The 23,877-nt window shown below is 39.7% G+C and overlaps 1 protein-coding gene across 2 annotated transcripts in view; it reads left to right on the plus strand.

The window, feature by feature from the left end:
• LOC111160518 (lysosomal trafficking regulator) overlaps nucleotides 1-23,877 on the plus strand; it is a 184,951-nt gene that overhangs the window by 42,187 nt on the left and 118,887 nt on the right. For both annotated transcript variants that reach the window (XM_022523674.1, XM_022523675.1), the window contains exons 5-9: nucleotides 12,107-12,197; nucleotides 14,165-16,244; nucleotides 17,888-18,917; nucleotides 20,630-20,791; nucleotides 22,359-22,515. In XM_022523674.1, the coding sequence (XP_022379382.1) occupies nucleotides 12,107-12,197; nucleotides 14,165-16,244; nucleotides 17,888-18,917; nucleotides 20,630-20,791; nucleotides 22,359-22,515 (3,520 nt within the window). The remainder of the gene's footprint in view (nucleotides 1-12,106; nucleotides 12,198-14,164; nucleotides 16,245-17,887; nucleotides 18,918-20,629; nucleotides 20,792-22,358; nucleotides 22,516-23,877) is intronic.

Below are 23,877 nucleotides of genomic sequence, written 5' to 3' on the forward strand. Positions count from 1 at the left end.
TGTGGTATCCACCTGTCATGAAATTTTCCAGAGTATTTTCCAAAATACTATGTATTTTTACTCCTTTCATGAATGTTATTTATTAAATGCCTGCCTACATGTAATTTAATTTTTATATTTTTTCTGACTTTTCCATAAATAAATTTTAAAATTAGAAAAATTATTTGTTAGATCATGTGTAGTAATTTTTATTTCAAAATTTTATGATTTAATAAACATATCATGCTCTGTTCATTTTCTTACCCCACATTAGAACATTTCAGTGTTTTTTCTCTTTTTAAGATATCCTATAAGTAGCATCAGAAATATCAAATGTACAGGAATAAATCTAACATGTACAAATTTCTGTATATAATTCTATGAAACATTTTTGAGAGAAACTAAAGACAACCCAAATAAATGTAGTACTACATAATTTTCATGTATTGGAAAAATCAGTATTGTAAGGATACTTGTTTTTTCTAAATTAATGTATAGATTCCAGTGCAATCCTAATCAGAATTTCAGTAGGTTTTTTAATGAAAGCTGTAGATGTTAAAATATAACCCATGTATCACAGAATTTACCCATTTCATATGTACAACTCAATGGAGGGTTTTTTTTTTTTTTGTATTTTCTACATCTTTATTTTCTTCTTTCTAGATCTATTTTTTTATAAGACATATTACTTTATTTTTCCCCCTTTTTAAAATTGTGTTATGTTAGTCACCATACAGTACATCATTACTTTTTATGTAGTGTTCCATGATTCATTGTTTGTGTATAACACCCAGTGCTCCATGCAATATGTGCCCTCCTTAATACCCATCACCGGGCTCACCCATCCCTCTACTCCCCTCCCTTCTAAAACACTCGATTTGTTTCCCAGAGTCCATAGTCTCTCATGGTTTGTCTCCCACTCTGATTTCTCCCCGTTCATTTTTCCCTTCTCTCAGTATCCTCTATGCTATTCCTTATGTTCCACAAATAAATGAAACCATCAGAAAGGATGAATATCCAGCTTTTTCATCAACATGGATGGGACTGGAGGAGATTATGCCAAGTGAAATAAGTCATCAGTGGTTTTTAGCATAATCACAGATATGTGCTGCTGTCACATAGCCACATAGTCAATTTTAGAACATTTTCATCACCTCAAACAGGGACCTGGCACCTTTTAGCTGTCACTCCCCTATCCCTCCCATCACCCTCAGACCTAAGCAAACACTAATCTACTTTCTGATTCTATAGATTATATGCTTTCTCTTTTAAGTCATGAAATATCTTTTAATATATTATTAAATGAATGAAATCATCCAAGTCATAATTGCAACAATATTTTTTCCTAAGGTAATACCTTATGTTCCCTCTTCTCCAGTCATTCACCTTTGGAATATCTGTAGCAGTGATAGTAGGAACCAGTAGGAACAGTAGAAGTAGAGCGCAAAATAAGTCCTATTTAAAAAATAGGACTTCTCAAGATTTAATTATTTATTATTTATTTTATTATTTTAATTATTTATTATTTAAAAAATAGGACTTATCAAGATTTAATTATTTAAACCAGGAAATGGAGAATGATAATTTGGATCCTTAAGGTGAATTTAACTATAAGCAAGTTTAATCACTTAGGGTGGATTCAAAACAGTAGATCCAAAGCTGTCATTTCAAGAGGAACTTCACCTTTGTTATCTGTGCTTCTCATGAATGGGAGCACTTCTTGGGTACTCCAAGCAAGAGGCAAATGAAGTCCATAGCTACCCTTCCACTTTTGTGCAAGGGCTTTATTAATAGATATTTGGTATAAATAATTAAACAGACTTTTTATTGCTATATAATTTACATGTAGTGAATGCACAAATGTAAAGTGTATAGTTGAATGAGTTTGACAAAGACAAACACCTGTGTAACCATAGCCGAGATCAAAGTTTGAACATTGCCACCACTCTAGAAAAAGGTTTTCATGCTCCTTTGCAGGCAGCCCCTCCCCTTCCCCCACTGCCACACAACCACAATTCTAATTTCCAGCATCTAAGTGTAGTGTTGCTTGTCCTAGAACTTCATATAAATGGAATCATGCAATATGTACTCTGGTGTCCCAGAGCTCTATCTGTTATGCATGAAGCAATAACTCACCAAGTTTTGATTCTGGTATTTTGTTGTATGGATATACCACAATTTGTTTGACCATTCACGTGTTGTTTAACCATTTGGCTTTTGTTTCCATTTGGCTATCATAAATAAAGCTGCTCTGAACTCCTTAAAAAAGTCTTTGTCTGAATATATTTTCATTTTTTCTGGGTAACTATCTAGGTATGCAATTGCTGCGTCAAAGGGTAGGTGTTCATAAGAAAGTGCCAGACTCTTTACTCAGAGCAGTTGTGTCACTTTTCATTCTCACCAGCAATGTATGAGAATTCTAGTTGTTCTGTATCCTTTCTGATATTTGACATTGCCAGCCCTTTTAATATTAGCCATCTTAAGTGAATATGAAGTAGTATCTCATTGTGATTTTAATTTGCATTTCTCTAAAAACTAATGATCTGAGCACTATTTTATATGTTCATTGGCCGCTCGTACATTTTCTTTAGTGAATGTCTATTTAAGTTTTGTGCCCATTTTAAAAGTCAGGTTATTTGCTTAGTATCCAGTTGTGGTTTTTTTGTTTTTTTTTTTTTGATGTATCCTGGATACATGTCTTTGTTGAATTGCAAATATGTTCTTTGTGGCTTGCCTTTTCATTTCTTAACAATGCCTTTAGAACAGCAGATTTTTTATGTAGTGTGTTTTATATCCTAAGAAATCCTTATTTTGCATCCCAAAGTTGCAGAAATACTCTCCTGTTTTTTTTTCTAGAAGCTTTTTAATTAGTATTTTTATTTTTAGGTCTGTGTTCCATGTGGAATTAATATTTGTGTACAGTGTGAGGCCGCAGCTATGGTTTCTTCCTCCCTCCTCCTCCCTGTGCAGTTACCTGGTCGTTCCAGCCACATTTCTTCTTGAGAGTCTGCCCCTTCCCCATGGAGAAATCGATGGCTCCTTTGTGGAAAACCTATTCGCCATATACTTGGGCTTTATTTCTAGACTCTTCTGTTCCACTGTCTATCATCTGTTTGGGTTACCGTGGCCTTTATAGTGTGTCTAGAAATTAGGTGGTATAAGTTCTTCAAAGTGTTCATTTTTCATTCAGTTCATTCATTTCAAGAATGTTGGACTATTCTAAGTTCTTTGCATTTCCATATAAATTTTAGAAGGAGCTTATTATTTCTATAGAAATGCTTGCTAGGATTTTAGTGGTGATAACATTGAATCCAAAAATCAATTTGGAGAAAATTGACAACAGTGTTGAGTTTCTCAGTCTGTCAGCATGGTGTAAATATCTGTTTGAGTCTTATCTAATTTTTCTGCCATTTTTTTTATTTTTAGTGTCTTTTTTTAGTGATTTTTAGTCTTGCATATTTTTGTTTAAACTTATTCTGAATATTTTATTATTTTTAATGCTATTGTAAATGGCATTTAAAATTTTTATTTTCTGTCATTTGTTGCTGTCATATGTTTCTGTCAATTATATAGAAATATAATTGATTTGGTACATTGACCTTGCATCCTGTGCCTTTGCTAAATTCATTTATTTGTATTTATTTTGAAATTTTTCTGCAGATTCCTAGGGTTTTCTGTGCACACAATCAAATCATCTGTGAATAATAATTTCACTTTTCCAATTTTTGTACCTATTATTTCATTTTCTTGCCTTTTGCGTTGGCTTTTAGTGCAGAGGTGGGTGGAAGTGATGAGAGTGAACATCCTGCCTCGTGCCTGGCTTTAGAGAGAAAGCATTCAGTGTTTCCATTAACCATCATGTTAGCTCCGGGTTTTTCTTAGTTGCCTTTTATCAGAATGATGGAGTTCTCATCTATTGCCAACCTGCTAGAAAGTTTATCCTGAATGGATATTGGATTTTGTCAAATGCCTTTGCTGAATCTTCACACTGAGACTACCGTATTTTTTTTTTATTCTATTAAGATGGGTGAATAACATTGATGGTTTCTAAATGTTGAAACCATCATTTGCATTCCTGGGATAAACCCCATTTGGTCATGATCTCTTATATACAGACACATTAATCTGTTTATTCTTCAGAAAAAAATAGTCTCCTTAAATAGAAAAAATATATTCTTTTCAATGGTTAAAGATACCGTGGCTGAAGTTTATATGCAGACTTTTACAGATTTTTTGAAAGAAAATTTGTCCAGCCCCAAAAGGAAGAGTTATCTTAAATTTTAATCTCGGCACCAGCATCAGTGAGATGGATAACTTCAGTTCATGACCAGCTGCTTCAGATCTCCGTGTCCTCATCAGGAACAATTTTTTTTTTTTTAATGTTTTGTGTATTTTTTTGTAATTTTATTTTATTTTTTTTCAGTGTTCCAAGAAGGAACAATTTAAATACATTTAGTTGGATGACTTAAAAGATGTCTTCCAATATAAAAAGTATTTGTTTTCATATAACATTTGATAACAATTTCTAATTTTTTCTGTACTCTGGTTATAAATATATACAGCTTAATTCTGATGTAGTGGATAGAAAATCACAATAATTTATTACCAACTCAAGTGTGATAAATACTACTTTTTAAAACTTTGGCATATAAATTTCCATACCTGTTCACGCTTTATGAATCTTCTAAAAAGTTGTTACTTATTTTGCTGAGTAAAATGTGAAGTTTTACCGGAGGAGGTTATGTATTTATGAACAAAACATTATTTAAAATTATAATAGGTATCTTTTTCAGCTATTTTCTGTGTAAGAGAGTACTTATTTCTTCCTACATTTTTGTAGTATTATCACTTTTATATATAGTACTACATAAATGGCCAATCAATGTCATATATAAAATACGTATTATAGAAAAATACCAGACCTTTTGTAGTAGGGCTGCACAATTCATTCACTGGTTTATTCAGCAGGCCACAAAGAGCCTGTAATATCAGCAGCTCTGCTAGATGCAGAGGTAAAAGAACAGAGACTGTCCTTACTGGGAGCTCTTAGCTTTTGAAGAGGCAGACAAATTGAAAAAATGCAATGATGACAAAACATTTTGGGGGGCGTGTAAAGGAGAGGGCGATGAGGAAATGCTTCTTAGAGAACTTGGCATCTCTAAGTAGGGATTAGCAATGTAGAAAGGGGAGAAACATTAATTAAACCAGGGGAACTGCAAATGCGGACCTTGGAAGCCAGAGAAGGAAGAACCTGTTCAGTGACCTAGCAGTAGTTTATTGGGGTTAGAGCAAAGGCCATATGTGCAGTTTTGGGGTACTGAGAGGACTGGAAGGCAAACCCCGTGTACCATATTAAGGAGGCGTAAGTTTTTTCTGAAAACCCTGGGGAGGTTTTTGTTTGTTTTGTTTTGTTTTGTTTTTTACATGGAGGAGGTTTTGAAGCAAGAAAATAGGCAATGAAAATTATTCTTCAGATCTGACAAGTCATTGAAAATATTAGCAAGAATGATTTCAGTAGGAAAATAATGCAAACTTTTAAAATTAGTAGAGATAATTATAATAAGTGAACTTTATTTTACTCTGGTTCTACGGATTCTGTTTACACACATGCCAAGATCTATCTGTGCGTGATTAGCTTGGCAGGAATGAAGGAGTAGGGGAGATGCTAGTATTCCTACTTCTTGGAGTAGTGAGAGTATCCTCTTGGCCACTAGATGGTGGTATTACCTACAGAGAGCAGGTAATCTGGTGCGTTATCTCCCTTTACACCCAGGCTGATGATCCGAGCAGAGTACATCAGGCGATTGCTGCATAACAGAGCACAGTCTAAGAACTTAGTGGCATGAAACAAAAAGGGTTCTTTTGCTCATGTGTCTGTGAGTTGGCATCTCCGGCAGACCCAGCCAGGATCACGGCCTCTGCTAATTGTGGGGCCAGCTGGGGCCTCTGACTATGCAGTCTGTTGGCAGAAGACTGGGGGCTGTTGGATGTCGGCCCGGCTGCCTCAGTTCTCGTCCATGTGACTTCTCCGATGTCAGTCTGCGAGGCTCAGCTTCGTTAATTGTTGTGGAAGCATCATTGCAGGAGGGGAGCAGAATAGCTACAAGGTGTAGCATAACCTCACTTCTGCCACATTCTGTTGTCAAAGCAAGTCACGGGCCAGCACAGAACGAAGGGATAGGAATATAGACTCCATCGTTTCAGGAGAAGAAAATTTGTGACCATATTTTGTCTACCATCATCTCTCTGGCCACAGTTACTAGCATTCCTCCCACACTTCCTCTCCCACAGGACTCTCAAAGTATTGTCCTATCATGGCATCAGGCTTGAAGTTCCTGATCTCATGATGTCTATCAGTTCTGGATGCAGACGAGGCTTCCAGGTACAGTGCTTTGGTTACAGCTCTTCTTGACTGAAAGACTTGTGAACACAAAAGCCACACTCACAGTATACAGTGATGAACAGGGACAAGTTAACCACACTGCATACTTGTATTCAAAATGGAGAGTGACCGGAGGCACGGAGCAGTCACTGACCCACTGATGTCCTAGCGGGCATGTCGGTGCCCCTGTTCTTGGGACAAGGAATGTTTTCTTCTGTGGGAGTGCTTCCCTAATCCATGGTTCTCCAGGGCTCTGGGATCCGTCCTCCAGGGCTCTGGGATCCGTCCTCCAGGGCGTCTTCTTGTTTCCATACGACGCAGCATTCTCACCCTGCTTCACACCTGTAGGAAAGGGGGGGCCCAGTGGTATCTATTCATTTTGAATTGTCTCTTCCTTTTAGTCCCATAACACTTTTTTTTTTTAGTCCCATAACACTTTTAAAGAAAGCTGTCGGCATTTTTTAATAATACAGCTTTCTTTAAAAGTGTTACGGGTTTCCTATGACTTTTAATGGAATTACCACATCCCCCAAAAGCCACGTCTATAATTGCTTTTGAGACAGATCTCTCTACTTCAGGCATATAAAGTTTATGTGGCGTAATGCCCGCAGGATTCTTGGTAGTACTTTTGTCTAGCTGATAGGATTTACTAGGTAGCACCTAAAGTCCTTCTGGAGTCCTAACAAAGAGTAATACAACCAGTTTATAACCCTGCTTTGCTGGGAGGGGAGGAGGAAAGGCCACAGGGAGTGGTTGGGCGAACTGGGGCCTGCAGACCCAAATCCTGCGGCCAGTCATCTGCCTTTCTGGACAGCCCACAAGCTAAGAATAGTTTTTCATTTTTCAAGGGTTGTTAAAAGAAACAGAAGAATGTACAGCAGAGGCCATATATGATTCAAAAAGGCAGAGATGTTTACTAACAAAGATTGCCACCCTTGTTGTAATTCAAGAACTCTGAGCATAATGTTTGACATCAATGGGAAAAAGCAGTACATTTAGCTCTACTGGGACATCAAAAATGTTTGATGAAATGAATGCATTCAAAAACTCAAACAGATTAAGAATAGAGGATGCCATATACCAAGAGGAGAAAAACCAATAATATTTTTTAGGAATTAGCTCTATAATAGAATCAACATAATAACTCTTTATGACTATTTCTGTTCGTTATCATGTTTTAAAAACACACAGTAGTAAAGTGGATCATGAAAGTAATGACAGCTAAAATGTGAGAAAGATGCAGAAATAAAAATACCATTCTTAAAGTGGCATATACAGAAAAATCCAGAAGATCGTCATTTCTTTTAGCCACAGCTATATAGCTAGAAAACAAAATTAAAGATTCTTTTTACAGTACTAATGAAGAAATGTTCTTGTGTGTGTGTGTGTGTATACACACATACATTAGAAACAATTATAAAATTCTGATAGAAGAAATAAAGGACTTACATATATTTCTGCCTATGGCTGGAACATTAAATTTAATTAGCATGTCAAAATCCAGATTTAAAGTAATACCATTAATACCAATTAAAGTAACGTTGGTCATCTTCCATCACATTCTGAATCCAGTCCAGGCCCTAAGCTTAGCCTGTCATCCTGAGGTCCTTGAACCCCACTGGTTTGGTTTTCACCTGCCTTTGCAGCATCCTGGCCATCCATCTGCCTCTCCTCTCAGCCCTTCCCCAGACTCACTTGCCCTCCCCCGCCACCCTGCCACCATTACTTGAACTGTGAAAGAAGCAGTGCCTGACACCTGATAGGTACCTAAAATATGTTTCTTGAGTTGAGCTAAAAAATTACCACCTAAATGAGAGTGATTTTACTATTTATTACTGCTATGGGGAATTTAAAAAGGCATGTTGCTGTCCTTTTTCCTGCAGAAGGGGAAACAGAAAAATGTAAGTATTAAATGAAGAGTGGTATGATTTCTATAGAACGGATGGTGTAGGAATAGCCTACACTGGCGTATGTTGCCAAATATGGCATATTGAGAACTTTCTCCTTGTTGGTGTGAGGTAGCACCCCATTCCTCTGGACACTGTGACAATTATCATTAGAACCTTGGGAGAGAAGAACCAGAGCGGGGGTTGAAATAGAGCACTGCAAGTTCTAGTTTACCAGGATACCCACAAATAAGAGCAAGGATTCTCTGACTTGCAAAGGGATAGAATGATCCATGTGGTTTCTTTGGAACTTGAAAGCATAAGTAAATCTGGAAACATGCAATACCTAAAAAAGTAATAGATCAGAGGAATAGCAAGAGCTTCCCCAATGACGGATGTGTTAGCAAGTACTGTGATTGAACGGGGCCAGGAGTTGGGCACTCACTGCCATATCGGGCCATGGGGAGGCAAGCGGTGTCCTCCTCAGGACTGCAGTTCCAGCAGAGGTGGCAAAAACCAAAATCCTGCACTTGCTTCAGTCTCATTCTTTGGAAAGGCCCATGGTTTCCCAGAACTAATCCACTCGGTGAAATGGGGAAACAAGCATGAGGTCCTGAGCTGGGGTGGGAGGCGGGGGCTGTGGAACGGCGGAATGGCAAACGTGGGTTGGTGTGGGAGAAAAAGCTTCTCAAAAGAGGTTTTACTGGAACTGGGTGTTAAAGGTAGTGAGGGCCCCCTTAACTAAGGGGGCAGGAGTGAGAGAGGTTGCAGACCATGTGTCACGCAGAGGCTGGGAGGCAGGAACGCCTATTAGTGCGGCAATGACAATTTGCCAATATACTGTTACAGGGCAAGGGCTGGGGTGCTTCACACACTTGTAAGGTTTCTGCAAGCTCTGCTAGAATGTATTCGTTCATCTGCCAAAGATAAAGACTCATATCGGGAGGACTCTACAGGAATGGCATGCCCAAAATTGGTTTACATTTTTTGAAAGACCTTGGGCATTTTGCTGGCATCTTTAAAAATACCGAGGTACATACCGAGTATGAGCTGTACGTGGAAATGTTACCCAGACATCGTTTGTCTTTCTAATTTTGAGGTCAAGCACCTGGAACTAGGGCCTTTGGGAATAATTTTGACTGTTCATCCAGAATTTAAAGTCATTCAAGGAGATAACATTTAACAACCAACTCTGTACTAGGCATGCCAGGAAAGAGGGGTGATTGCTAAGGACTGGGGCCTGGGCCTGGGAGTCCATGCTCTGAGCAGGGACTGGGAAGATCTTTAGGAAAAGTTTCCCATCCCATTTAGAGATAAATCCAAACTCCTTCACATGGCCCGCAGGCCGCATTAGATCTGGCACCCTCCACCTTGCCAGTCTCTGCCCTCCGGTCTCCTCTCCTAGCACTCCCCACTGCTCTTCCAGCCACACCGGCCTGCTTGCCATCTTGTGAAATAACCAGGCCCATTCCTGACCCTTTGTATACTTCCTAGGAGCCCTTTTCCTTCAAATCTTTGCAAGGACTCCTTCTTCTCTTTGAGCATCTGCTCAAGTGGCCCATTCTGAACAGCCTATCTAAATGTCCTCCTTTTAGTCACTCTATAATCCCTGTCCTGTTTAGTTTTCTTCATAGCACAGCATCCTGTATGACGTTTTCTTATTTGTACCCATTATTTTCCATCTCCCCTGCTAGAAATGTGAGCTTTGTGAGAAGGCAAATAGTGTCTTCCTTGTTCGCCACTCCCTGCCAAGTGGCACATGGCAGGGGCTCACTAAATATTTGCTGAGTCATGGAGGAAAGCTGGCATTCAGGCAGGCAAGTTCAGTAAGTTGTTTGCTGTACCAGAAGTCAGTCAGGAACATGAGACCCTACTTGCCCGAGGGGGGGATTAGAGAAGTCTCTCCGCAGAGGGACTAAGACTTGCCTAAAGAGTGAGTCGACATTCGGCAGATGGGAGGATGGTGGAGAATGACAGGGGCAGTGCACGTGAGGAAGACATGCCGGGGGTACAGCCCGAGCCACGTTCGGGAAGCCCTTCAGACTGGACACGTGGGGATGGGTCAAGGGTGGTGGCGGGAACGAGAAAAGTAGTTCAGATTTTACTTTTGAAGTATTTTCAGCCTTTTCCTAACCAGGGCACTAGGAGGAATAGTCTGGATGCTGTGTTCTTGCTTTCTCATTCCTTTCCAGCCCTGCAGCCTACCGCCCCCTGACTCGTACCCTTACCATTACCTTAATACTAAGCTTGCTAATGTTGCCAGTGATGCTCTACTGGACAAATGCTTTGCTGCCATCATCTTACACAACTGAAGAACAACAGCTCTTGACCTGGTTGACTTTCTTCTTTCCGGAGCTGCTCTCTTCCCTTGATTTTTCTTGCTCTATGTCTCTTTCGGGGAAGCTGCTTTTCGGCCTCCTTGGCAGGCCTCTGTCCAGCACCACCATTCTCCATTCTTGAAGTGTTGCTCTGCAGAGCTCCGTTCCCGTCCATCCTCTCTTGCCATTCTGCATTCTCTCCTTAGGAGATCTCCTGTGCCCTTGACTTCTGCCCCAGGGGCTTCCAAGTCCCTTTTTATGTACTTCGCGTCTTTTTCTTAAGCTCCAGATCTATATATATAACTGTTGACTAAAAAGCTCTCTCTGTTAGAATATCCCACAGATGCCTCAAACTTATTATGTCTAAACAATGGATCCATCATCTCTAGCCCAGCCTAGTACCGCTGCTGAATTTCCTGTCTCAGTGAGAACTTCATCAGTCACCTTATTGCCTAAACCAGAATTCTTCGAGTTCTTCTGGATCTTTCTTTCCCCCCTTACACTCCATAGATAACTGCAAGTCATTTCTGTTCTTCTTTGCCGTTTCTCAGTTTTACTGTAGAGCACTTCTGTTTACCATCGTCTCTCATCTGGGTTATTGTTTCCCTTCCTCTAACGCTGGCCAGTTCCTTTCCCTTTCCACCCCAATTCTGTCTCCATACAGTGGCTAGAATGGTCTTTCTAACAAGCAAATCTGAACATATTACTGTGGCTCCTTCCCCACTGACCGGAGTGAGGAACTTAAACTTGATTTGTCATTAATTCCCTGACCACCCATGTCCCCCCACCCCCACAGCATCCCAGTCTCGCTCTCCAGCTCCAGTCCCATTTCCACACTTCTAACTGGAACTGATTGCTCCTTTTTCTGAACTCCTGAGTATCGGTGCCACACCCAGCTACTTACTTATACTACATGCCTTCTGTTGTTCTTTAACTGTCTGTGTGTATGTATTTGATGGACCAAATAAGGGGACCTTCTCCAGGACCATATCCTCCAGAAAGGGTAAGACAGTAAGTGCTGTGGACGTAGTGTGCAGTCAATACATATTTATTAGATTACCTTCACTAATAAGTCTTTCTCTCTCTATATATATCCTTTATTAATAATGTCAATTTCTCTTTTTAAAATTGTGTTCTCTGCGTTTTACATTTAACTGCATGAAGACTTTGTTTTTCTAGTAACTTCATTTATTGGTTTGCTAATTAATAGGGCTTAACTTTTCATTGTCACCTAGCAAATTTGTTTCTTCAGAGGTAAGAGATTCTTGCCATGTGCATGGTGGTAATGACAGCTGTTTGCAGAAACGTCAGCAAGAATGTGCTAAATACTGTTAAATACCCTTACATTCTTCTGTCCTTGGAAGGGTTTATAAGTTGAAAAGCACCACAGCTTTCACTGGATTTGAGATTAATTTGACCCTTAGCTTCTCAAATGCAGCCTTTCAAGAAAAAGGATTTTTTGACTCAGTTTAAGACAAGATACTAGGAGTTATGTGTCTCGTGACCTCAGGACATGAAGGATTGCTTTGTTTCTAATACAGGCGTTGACATGTAGAGAAGAGCTCCTTACTCTACTTCTGTCGCTCCTTCCACTGGTATGGAAGATACCTGTTCAGGAAGAAAAGGCAGCAGGTATGTTTCTTTTATCACATCCCTTGTTTATCAAAATTCCACTGGGGAAGGAAGACCCGTGGAAAAGCTCCTCCTGCCTTAATAGTTGATCCAGTTCAAATTCAGAGCAGTATAGATTAGCATGATACTTGACAGGAGAAATTCTTTAGGTATTTAGGTATTTAGAAATTCTTTAGGCATTTTTATTCTGCTAATAATACAAAAACGATGTGCTTCTTAGGGGTTTATTCAAATGTAACAATGATCAGAAAATATACAAGGAAAGAGAACACTTAGCAGAAAGGGTCAGTCTAGGTGTGCAGCCCCATCAGAGAAATGGATAGTTGAAAGTTTGAAGAAAGAAATGAAAGCTCCTTTGCTTATTTTATTTTTATTTTTATTTGAAAGAGAGAGAGAGGCAAAGGGAGAGGGAGTAGCAGTCTCTCTGCTCAGCATCTGGGTCTTGATCCCAGGACCCTGAGAACATGACCTGAGCTGAAGGCAGACAATTGGCTGAGCCACCCAGGTGCTGCTCTGTCACCTATCTTAAAGACTGCTTTTTAATATCAGTACTCTACTGGTGACTTTGGCAGTTTAGTTTAATTTTTTTACTGTTCTTTGAAGAGATTAATTTGAAGTAATATTTTGTTTCAAGACTAGATAGAATTATCACAACTTAAGGTCAACACATATTTTTATGTATCTGATTATTTTGGTATCTGATTTTGAAAAAAAATTTTTAATTACACACACACACACACACACACACATATATATATATCATATTAAGTATCTGAAACTTAGTGTGAATGTCTCAGTGGAGGAATTAACAGTTTAACAGTTTTCGCCTTTACCATTTCTGTAATATGTGAATTGTGAGATGTTTAACGATCTATCAGGTTAAACATAAATCCTTCTATCTGGTATTTCAGTGTCATATATGCACTTTTAATACATTCCTGATACGGAGCTCTCTTTTTAGGGGATTATCTAAGGTCTTGTAATATTGTTTTACTGCTTATTTGTTGATTCACTAACTCTGCTCTGATTTTCTTGTGAATTTGTAGAATTCACAAATTATTTATCACTTAAGCTAGCTGATTAGTGTTCTTTTAGGAAAGTTGTCTTCATGGCCTGCATCCTTTGTATAGGTGGAGTTTGTCAGACTCTTTTTAATTTCTCCCCTTCTCTCTTGAGACCCAGATCTTTTATTTATAGATTGTTATTTATTCATTCTGAATTAGAACTATATTTTTCACATAGATCTTACTATGTAATATTGCAAAGGGAAAGACTGATTTTAGTTTTTAATTAGTAAGAAGGGTTTATTCATTTCCTCAAGAAATAGGTGTTGCATGTGGTCCATGTACCAGGCCCTAGGTTCTAGGCACTGAGGATGAAACAGGGATGCCTGTACCTAGTTCAGTGTGTGGCACATTCGGTAAATATTTTGAATGAAGAACTCTTTTAACCTCAATCTTAGAGAACAGTTGGTACCTATTATACGATTTTAAAATAATTTTGGATCACCTTAAAGTTCTTACATTATATCAGGGATATAAGCTCAATGCTATTTTTGAGAATATAATATACTCCTGTTTCTTGATTGGCACTATTAGAGGAGATTTGTAAGATGGTGTGAATAGTGGTGCTAAATCCCAGATAATCTAGAGTCTCTTATGTTGATGTCAGAATGCAATGTATGGTTTCAAATCAGATTTACGCCCTTAATTTTGTTCTCCTTTGTTGTTTTCAAAATCAATTTGTATCCTTTGAACCAATGCTACCCGGTACATAGCATGAGAAGAATAAGTGTAGGGGGAAATGACCCAGAGAACACGACAGATAGCTAAAGGAAGTCAGCCCTAGGGCGGGGGGGGAACTGAGGAAAAGCTCTGAAAGTGGAAGATAAATAAGAGAATAATCATCTGTACAAACTGAGTTTGAAAATATATTAAGGTCTAAACTTCTGTTTTTTATCTTAACAGATTTTAATCTACCATTCTCAGCTGATATAATCCTGACCAAAGAAAAGAACTCAAGTTCACAAAGATCTACTCAGGAAAAATTATATTTAGAAGGAAGTGCCCCATCTGGTCAGGTTTCTGCGAAAGTAAACGTTTTTCGAAAAAGCAGACGGCAGCGTAAAACTACCCACCGCTATTCAATAAGAGATGCAAGAAAGACACGGCTCTCCACCTCAGACTCAGAAGCCAATTCGGATGACAAGAGCATAGCAATGAATAAGCATCGACGGCCCCGTCTGCTACAGCATTTTGTAATCCAGTCACCTAAAGACGACCACCTTATGGCTAAACCTGATCACTTACCAACCAAAGAACAGACTCCTCCTGACACCATGGCTTTGGAACATTCCAAGGAGATTATTCCAAGACACGAGTCAAACAGTGACATTTTGAGTGAGCCAGCTGCCTTGTCTATTATCAGTCACATGAATAATTCTCCTTTTGACTTATGTCATGTTTTGTTATCTTTATTAGAGAAAGTTTGTAAGTTTGACATGACCTTGAATCATAATTCTGCTCTGGCAGCCACTGTAGTGCCCACACTGACTGAATTTCTAGCAGGCTTTGGGGACTGCTGTAATCTAAGCGACAACTTGGAGAGTCAGACGCTTTCTATGGGTTGGACTGAAGAACCAGTGGCTTTGGTTCAACGGATGCTTTTTCGAACAGTGTTGCATCTTATGTCAGTAGATATTAGTACTGCAGAGACGATGCCAGAAAACCTTAGGAAAAACTTAACGGAATTGTTGAGAGCAGCTTTAAAAATTAGAACTTGCCTAGAAAAGCAGCCTGACCCCTTTGCACCGAGACAAAAGAGAACACTACAGGAGGTTCGAGAAGGTTTTGCATTTTCAAAGTATCGTCACAGAGCCCTTCTTTTACCGGAGCTTCTGGAAGGGGTTCTGCAGATCCTGATCTGCTGTCTTCAAAGTGCAGCTTCCAATCCCTTCTTCTTCAGCCAGGCCATGGATTTGGTTCAGGAATTCATTCAGCACCACGGATTCAGTTTATTTGAAACAGCCGTTCTTCAGATGGAGTGGCTGGCTGCACGGGACGGCGCTCCCACCGAGGCCTCGGAACACCTGAAAGCCCTCGTCAGCAGTGTGATGAAAATCATGGGCACCGTTAAGAAGGTGAAATCCGAGCAGCTTCATCATTCCCTGTGTACGAGGAGAAGGCACCGGCGCTGTGAGTACTCTCACTTTATGCACCATCACAGAGACCTCTCGGGCCTCCTGGTTTCGGCTTTTAAAAACCAGGTTTCCCAAAACCCGTTCGAGGAGACCGTGGAGGGAGACGTTCATTATCCTGAGCGCTGCTGCTGCGTCGCGGTGTGCGCCCACCAGTGCCTGCGCTTGCTGCGACAGGCATCCTTGAGCGCCACCTGCGTCCACATCCTGTCCGGCATCCAGACCGTGGGGGTCTGCTGCTGCATGGACCCCAAATCTGTGATCGTCCCTCTGCTCCATGCGTTCCAGCTGCCCGCGCTGAAGCACGTTCAGCAGCATATACTGAATGTCCTCAACAAGCTTATCTTGGATCAGTTGGGAGGAGCCGAGGCCCCGCAAAAAATTAAACAAGCGGCTTGCAATATTTGTACCATGGACCCTGATCAACTCGCCAGATTGGAAGACACGCTGCAGGGAAACTCGTGTGAGGCCACTCCTTACCCAGGTCTGGCCAGCCCTGCCTACAGATTTCAAGGGATCCTGCCCAGCAGTGGATCTGAAGACTTGCTGTGGAAATGGGACGCCTTAGAGGCTTATCAGAAGTTTGTTTTTGAGGAAGACAGGTTACGTAGCGTACAGATCGCACATCACATCTGCTCTCTAATGCAGAGAGGCAATGTCGTTGTGCGGTGGAAACTGTATCATTCCGTCTTTAACCCTGTGCTCCAGCGAGGCGTCGAGTTAGCACACCATTGTCAACACCGTAGCATCACGTCAGCTCAGACGCACGCATGTCCCCATCATGACCAGTGTTTGCCCCAGGAAGTGCTGCAGATTTATTTAAAAACCCTGCCTACTCTGCTTAAGTCCAGGTTCGTATGTGGGCATCTGTGCAGATATCGTTTCCTTATTGTGTGCTTTTGAATGTCTTTACCCATTATTCTTTCCTAGGATTTAATTTATCTTAACAACAAAAAGTGTTCCCATCCCATGTCAGAGTTTGCTTTACTTGTATTAATTGGTTGATCTATTGATCTATTAATTTATTTCAGTTTCCTGGAGTAGTTATAGGGAAGAGCACAGAGCCATTGATTTTAATTTCTCAGTGGAAAAAAGTTTTAAATGTATACCAGTGAGGGAAGGATGGACACAACAAAGATATCCAATAGCAGAGGCAAGGTTAAATTAATTAATTTATATTTACTTGACAGAATGTTATTAGCCATTAAAAATAATGTTTACAAAGACCATGCTGTGACATGAGAAATTGCTAATAATATTTTATCAATAAAACATACAAAATTAGAAATATCACCCACTTATTTACAGCTTTGTAAAATACACAATACCTAAAATGATAATTATTTGTCAAGGCAGTAGACTTAAGGGGATTATGATTTCTTAAACACCACATTTACATTTATTATATACACAGTGTATATAGGAAAAACAGAAAATACAGATAAGCAAAAAGAAGATGATTAAGCCACACCTGGGTGGCTCAGTTGGTTAAGCATCTGCCTTTGGCTAGGGTCATGATCCCAGGGTCCTGGGATTGAGTCCCGTGTTGGGCTCCTTGCTCAGTGGGGAGCCTTCTTCCCCCTCTGCCTCCCCCTGCTTGTGCTCTCTTTCTCTCTCTCTCTCTTTCTGACAAATAAATAAACTAAAATTTAAACAAAAAAAGGAAAGAAAATCCAAATTACTTAGAATTCTACCAGTAAATTTTCAGATTTTGTGATTGTTAAGTCTGGTACTTAAAAAATAATTACATAAATAAAGCTTGCTTCTGATAGTCTGGTCTTCTAAATTAATGTGTATACCATTTCAAAAACATAATAATATATAACCTGTCATCATTATCTTTACAATTTTTTTTAAATTTCTGACATCCTCACGTAGTTTAAATAAAACTGACTTTGATTTGAAAAGTTTTGTAACTCTCTGGCATATTTGTGGACAACTTGGATCTTTACTGAGCTGACTTACTTAGTTATTAGTAGGATTCCAATGATCCAGACCCAGGAGTCTCACCTAAGACTCAGATCTGCAGCTTGGTTCCTTCCCTTTATGCGGTGCAGATGTAAAACACACAAAAATTCCCGAGTAAGCCAGCAGGCAGACAAACAGATGGACACACACAGACTTGCCTGTTGTCAGAGTCTGTCCATCTCAAGTGCGGAGGTGGTTGTGTCGTTTAGAATTTACACAGAACCTGCCAGTTGGGGAAAAGTATTCTTCCCTGAGTTGCTTCATTTAACTCGTGTGTGTGTGTAATCTATTCTTCCTAAATAATGCTGGAGTCATATTTGTGATGTTTGAAGAAGGATGTATATGAAAGTAATTAGAAAATAATTTGAGATCCTGCTGTCATGAAGAACACCAGCCAGATAATTGATGAATCGATTAGTGTTTAATATATACCACATGCAGCAATGACGTATTTAAATAGTATACGTACCTATTTATAAGTGATGTTTCTATATGTAAAATCTTGTGTTTTTTTTTTCTCTCACAGGATAATAAGAGATTTGTTTTTAAGTTGTAATGGAGTAAGTCAACTAATTGAATTAAATTACTTAGATGGTATTCGAAGTCATTCCCTAAAAGCCTTTGAAACACTGATAATCAGCCTAGGGGAACAACAAAAAGATTCTTCAATTCCAGGTGTTGATGGGATAGACGTCGAACAGAAGGACTTGTCGTCTTTAAATGTAGGTACTTCTTTTCATAACCAGCAAGCTTGCTCAGATTCTCCCCAAAGTCTTAGCAAATTTTATGCCAGCCTCAAAGAAGCCTATCCGAAGAAACGGAAGTCTGTTAATCAGGATGTTCACATCAACATGATAAACCTCTTCCTCTGTGTGGCATTCTTATGTGTCAGTAAGGAAGCAGAATCTGACAGAGAGTCGGCCAATGACTCAGAAGATACTTCTGGCTATGACAGTACAGCCAGTGAGCCTTTACGTCGCATGCCGCCATGTGTATCTCCCGAGAGCCTCGTCTTGCCTTCTCCCAAACATATGCACCAAGCAGCAGACATTTGGTCCATGTGTCGTTGGATCTACATGTTGAGTCCGGTTTTCCAGAAACAGTTCTACAGGCTTGGTGGTTTCCAGGCTTGCCATAAATTAATATTTATGATCATACAGAAACTGTTCAGAAATCAGGGAGAGGAGCAAGGACAAAGGGAAGGAGACCTCCACGCACATGAAAACCAAGATATAAATGGAACGTCTCCGTCTGAGATCACCATGAGGGAAGACTTACTATCTTCAACTGTCAAAAGAGACCCCACAGTGTCAGAACTGGGTGGTCGAAACAGGACTGCTGACAGTGTAGGTAAATTAGAGTCACAGTGTCTCTCTTCCATAAATGGGGGACGTATTTCAGCTACTGAGGCTGCTCCTGAGGGAGCAGAGGGACTCAGGAGTCGAGAAAGTGAGACTTCCCTGCAGAGCATCCGACTTTTGGAAGCCCTTCTTGCCATTTGTCTTCACAGCACCAGAGCTAGTCAGCAAAAAACGGAATTAGAGTTCCCTAATCAGGTAATAACTTCTCCTTTATTCGGCTTTTGTGCTTTACTTTCCTTGTTTGAAAGTTCTAACATAATACTATTGCCATTTTGTTTTTCCTAAGATTATAAGTTCTGAGAAGCTTCTTTATGCTTAGCCCAGTGTCAGGTGCTGTGGAGGACAGAGAAGTACATGACCCAGGTCTTGCCCTCAAGACGCTTACAGTTCACTTTGGAATGCAAAACCACGTGTATCGAAGTTACCAACCCTGAAAGGCATTAGATACGCATTATGTGTCGGATGAGTAGTAATGGGCTTTGTGTTTCAAAGTTCAGACTTTATAATCTCAGTGTGACGCTGTTCGGTGCCCTGCTCAGATCCCCTTTACCAAGCTGAGGCACCCATCTGCCATTGCTCCAGGGATGTGAATTGTCTCCTCAGGATTGCCCTTGGCTCCTGGAAGACGCCCCTTCTGTAGACACCTGGGAAGGGTGCTCATAGCCAGTGATGGATAGATACAGCTCTGTGGAGTGGGACAATCTTTGTGGTGCAGTCCGGGCTCCAGAGCTTCCCATGGAATTAGGCTGGAGCCCAGCATTTATTCTGAAACCACATTCTTGCCTGAATTCCCCCCTCCACCACCCCCAAATATATTCTGCTTCCCTCACAACCCTACAGATTTTTCCTGAGACCATTCTTCAGCTGGAAAGAGTCCTCAGTTTCAGGACCTGCTTCTAAAGAAACTTCAAATATGGCAGACCTCCTGTTCATAACCATTCCTAACTGTTCTGTCAGCCAATAGGCTTTCCCTGCTGCAGTTCCTGTCTCCCTGTTAACTCCTATCTAAAAAATCCTGATGTCTCCACAGTGCTCAAAGTTAAAACCCCAGACTCCGTAGGCCCTGCATACAGAGCCCCAGTGTCTTGTGTTCACTTCCGTGCCTAGATTCGCGTCCTGCCTCCCTTCACCATGCTGCCATCCACCGCACTGAGCTAGCTGACAGCTTCTCAAGATGCCACTCCTTGTTAGGAATTCTGGATGTGTTCTTCTGACCAGCAGACTTCTGCCTCGATGCCTGTCCGCTACTACTTGTTCTTGTCCATCTCATACGACCCCTTCCCCGGATACTTTTGACAGGTCTCTCAGGCACCTTCTCTCTTTTTGATTATCCTAGAACTTTGTTTATAGCTCTAGTGTGGTCATCATCATGCCTTGTCTACAAGAATCTGTTTCTTACGCTGGGTGGAGGGAATTCATTAAGGGAGAAGTCAGTTTCATATCTATCTTTGTGGCCTCATCACCTAATATAGGGACACAGGCCAGCAGCAAGAGTTTCCTTCAAGGACAGAAGGGAGGGAATAAAGAAGGAAGGGAGAGGAAGGGATTGGAATCTAAGCCCGTCTTAGAGTCTTACAGAATCTCTAAGAATAAGGCATTTGTAAAATGTAGAGATAGTTAATTAAAACTCTGAAGTTTCAACTAATCTTTTTTGTGTATGATACAGTTAATTTGTGATCCACTGAAATTCAGAATGAAACAAGGTGAGTGAAGCATTTGATAAATAAAAATGTTATTAACTGTAACTGGGTATTTGTATAAGAGCTAGATATTTATAGTCCTTTTACTTTCATATCTACTGCAAATAAATGGACTAGGTTTCTACTTATTAAGTAAATATTATTTATTTTGTCACCTTTTTTTAAAGCATGTTATTAATACTCTTAGTATCCTTTATTTTACCTTAGAACTTGTCTGTGGAAAATATATTGTTTGAAATGAGGGACCATCTTTCCCAATCAAAGGTGACTGAAACAGAATTAGCAAAGCCTTTATTTGATGCCCTGCTTCGAGTCGCACTGGGGAATCATTCAGCAGATTTTGAACACCATGATGCTATGACTGAGAAGGTATGGATAAGATCCAGGTGTGTTGTTTGGGTGTGACTGGCAGAGGCAGACATGTGTGGGATGGGAGTAGGGCCCTTACGAATGTGATTAGAACACATGGGCCAGGATTTGGTCAGGTGAATTCTGGGTGTTGTATCTCCATCTGTGGGGTGGATAGCATTTACTCAGTGCCCTATCTCATAAAAAACCAGAGCAATGTGGCAATTTACTGACACTTACTCTCAGTGGGACAGAAATGTATGATTTGATAAGTCTTACATATAACTGATAGTTTATTAAATGATAGTTCAGGGATGGTGATGACTCAGCTGTTTTTTCTGATCCTATCTTCTGATCCTTTCCTAATATACAGTTAGTATTTCCAGAACCCTCTATTCATTTTAATTTTACATCACTCAAACAAAAATGACTATACTTGCATAGAAATTAGCTTCTTCTTTCAAGTTTCTTTAACCTTTAACTAATTGTCCTTTATCTTTATGTAACTTCTTAATAATACTATCCTTTATTTTTGTGTAACTTCTCTTTTAATTTCTCAGTCTAGCCAGATACATGACATTTTATAATCCTCTGCCACAATATTTTATGTTGCTGTTTGTTATAACTTTAAAAAACTTACTGAAATAGCAACCATTGCCTTTGTCATATTCCTGCATCAGTTGGAATTGGAATTGGAATTGGAAAGTGTTAAAATACTATTTTATTCCTACCTTTCATTAATGTTGCAGTGGTAAAGTACTCTGACATGCTTCAAGTGGAAATGTGTTCTCAAGTGAAGATATTGGTAGCATTTTTATAAGAAAAGGAAGATTTCATGCAGCAGGTTATTGCACCAGAATTAATGCTCTCAGTTTCCCAAATGCTTGTATATGGACAACTGGATTCTGAAATCTTAAAGTTAATCCTGTTGAATAATTTTTTTTTAATAAACATATAACGTATTTTTATCCCCAGGGGTACAGGTCTGTGAATCACCAGGTTTACACATTTCACAGCACTCATCATAGCACATAGCCTCCCCAATGTCCATATCCCCACCACCCTCTCCCGTCCCCCTTCCCCCCAGCAACCCTCAATCTGTTTTTTGAGATTGAGTCTGTTCAATAATTTTTATGTCTACTCTGGTTACCTAGTTTATGAAACATTTTATTTATAAAAATCCTATGGAAATGACTTTTTCTCTGAACAAATTTGTAAAAATAATATTTATTTGCTAGCATTAAGTTGTAAGAAATATAATTCCAACTCATTGTGGTTTTTAGACATTTCCTATTATGTAACTAAGAGTGAAATTTCATAGACTTCTTTTTCAGTAAAACTGAAATGACCTATAGCTTCATCTGTTAGAGACCCTCATTTCTGAAATGTTCATAAAGTTGAGAGAGTCTAGAAATTTTTTGCTGCATGAATTTCATAATTTATAGTGCATGTTATTGATTCCTGAGACTTTTTTCCTTAAAGAAAACTCAGAAGCTATCCTTAAAATGATTTTGGAGTAATAAACATTCTGTTACTAAACACGAGCAAATATTACAACTTTCACCTTCTGATTGCGCTGATCTTACAGCGCCATCCGTCTGAGGAAGAACTGTCATCACGACCCGGTGATTTTCCAGAAGACGCTGAGGACTCTCGGTGTTGCAGTCTCAAACTTTTGGTTGAAGAAGAAGGCTATGAAGCAGACAGCGAGAGCAATCCTGAGGACAGTGAAGCCCGAGATGATGGTAAAATACCACTGAAGTACTTGTGATTGGATTTGCAAGTCAGATTATCAATTAGCAAAGTGGCTGCGGTGATACCACTTTATTTTTTTTTTTAAAGATTTTATTTGTTTATTTGACAGAGAGAGATCACAAGTAGACAGAGAGGCAGGCAGAGAGAGAGAGAGGGAAGCAGGCTCCCTGCTGAGCAGAGAGCCCGATGCGGGACTCAATCCCAGGACCCTGAGATCATGACCTGAAGGCAGCGGCTTAACCCACTGAGCCACCCAGTCGCCCCGGTGATACCACTTTAGAATTGTGTATTGCCTTGCCATTTAAAAAGTGCATTGCTTCATTTTATTTGATCTTGACAATAAATTCTGGCATTTGTATAGGCAACGTCATACAGATATATTTTGTTATTGCCAAATTGACTGAATGCCTGAGAGTACAGGGTAGAGAGAGTCCCTGCTTTCATCAATATTCCAGTAGAAAAAAACAAACACCAGGTGTCAGAAGTGAACAATATGAAGAAATAAAACAGGCTGATGTGATAGTGGTTGGGCGGTCAGAGAAGGTCTCACTGAAGATGTTCGGTTTATAGTGAGGCCTAAATTTTTTAAAAAATCTATCCAGACAGACACTGACAGGAAGAGCATTTCAGGCAGTTTGTTAGAAAGATGAATTAATATAAGGAGTATAGACATCTTTCTGTGACATCCAAGGATGGTGCAGCCCAGATTTCTTAACTCACCGCAACCCAGCTTGTCCCTTGGATTGAACATGATCCTTTGTCTCTGGGCTTAAAATTTGGGTAGAACAGAATAGATGGGCTTTTGGAGCCAAGATCTTTCTGGAAGACTCCATCTCTTGAATGTTGGCCTTATGGCCGTTCCAGGACTGCTAGTCTTCACCGTTTCCAGCACCTGGTCTTCCTCAGTCTAGTTTCTCTTTCCCATTGCATGAAGGAATAATTGTAGGTGTCCTAAGGGAAAGGTCTTGTTGGACCCATAGCAAGTGTTTGTGTATAATAAAGAGTGAAAAGAGCAAAAGCAGCCACAAATTGAAAGCATCTATGTATGTGTATATGTATATAGCCACACACAGATTCATATAACTTACTCGGTTTATTAAACTTTTCTTTTTTCCAGTGTTGTTAAGAAATAATTGACATACATCACTGTAGAAATTTAAGATCTGCAGCATGATGGTTTAACTTACAAATATTATGAAACAATGATCACGATAGTATAAGTTAACTTCCATCCTCTTATACACATACAGTAAAAAGAAAAGAAGAAAGGAATTTCTCCCTGTGATGAGAACTTGTACGTTCTATTCTGCTGACCACTTTCTTACGTATCACACAGCAGTGTTCACTATAGT

The sequence above is a fragment of the Enhydra lutris genome, unplaced genomic scaffold, assembly GCF_002288905.1.
Source record: "Enhydra lutris kenyoni isolate GAN:26980312 unplaced genomic scaffold, ASM228890v2 scaffoldscaffold76, whole genome shotgun sequence".
NCBI classification, from domain to species: domain Eukaryota; kingdom Metazoa; phylum Chordata; class Mammalia; order Carnivora; family Mustelidae; genus Enhydra; species Enhydra lutris.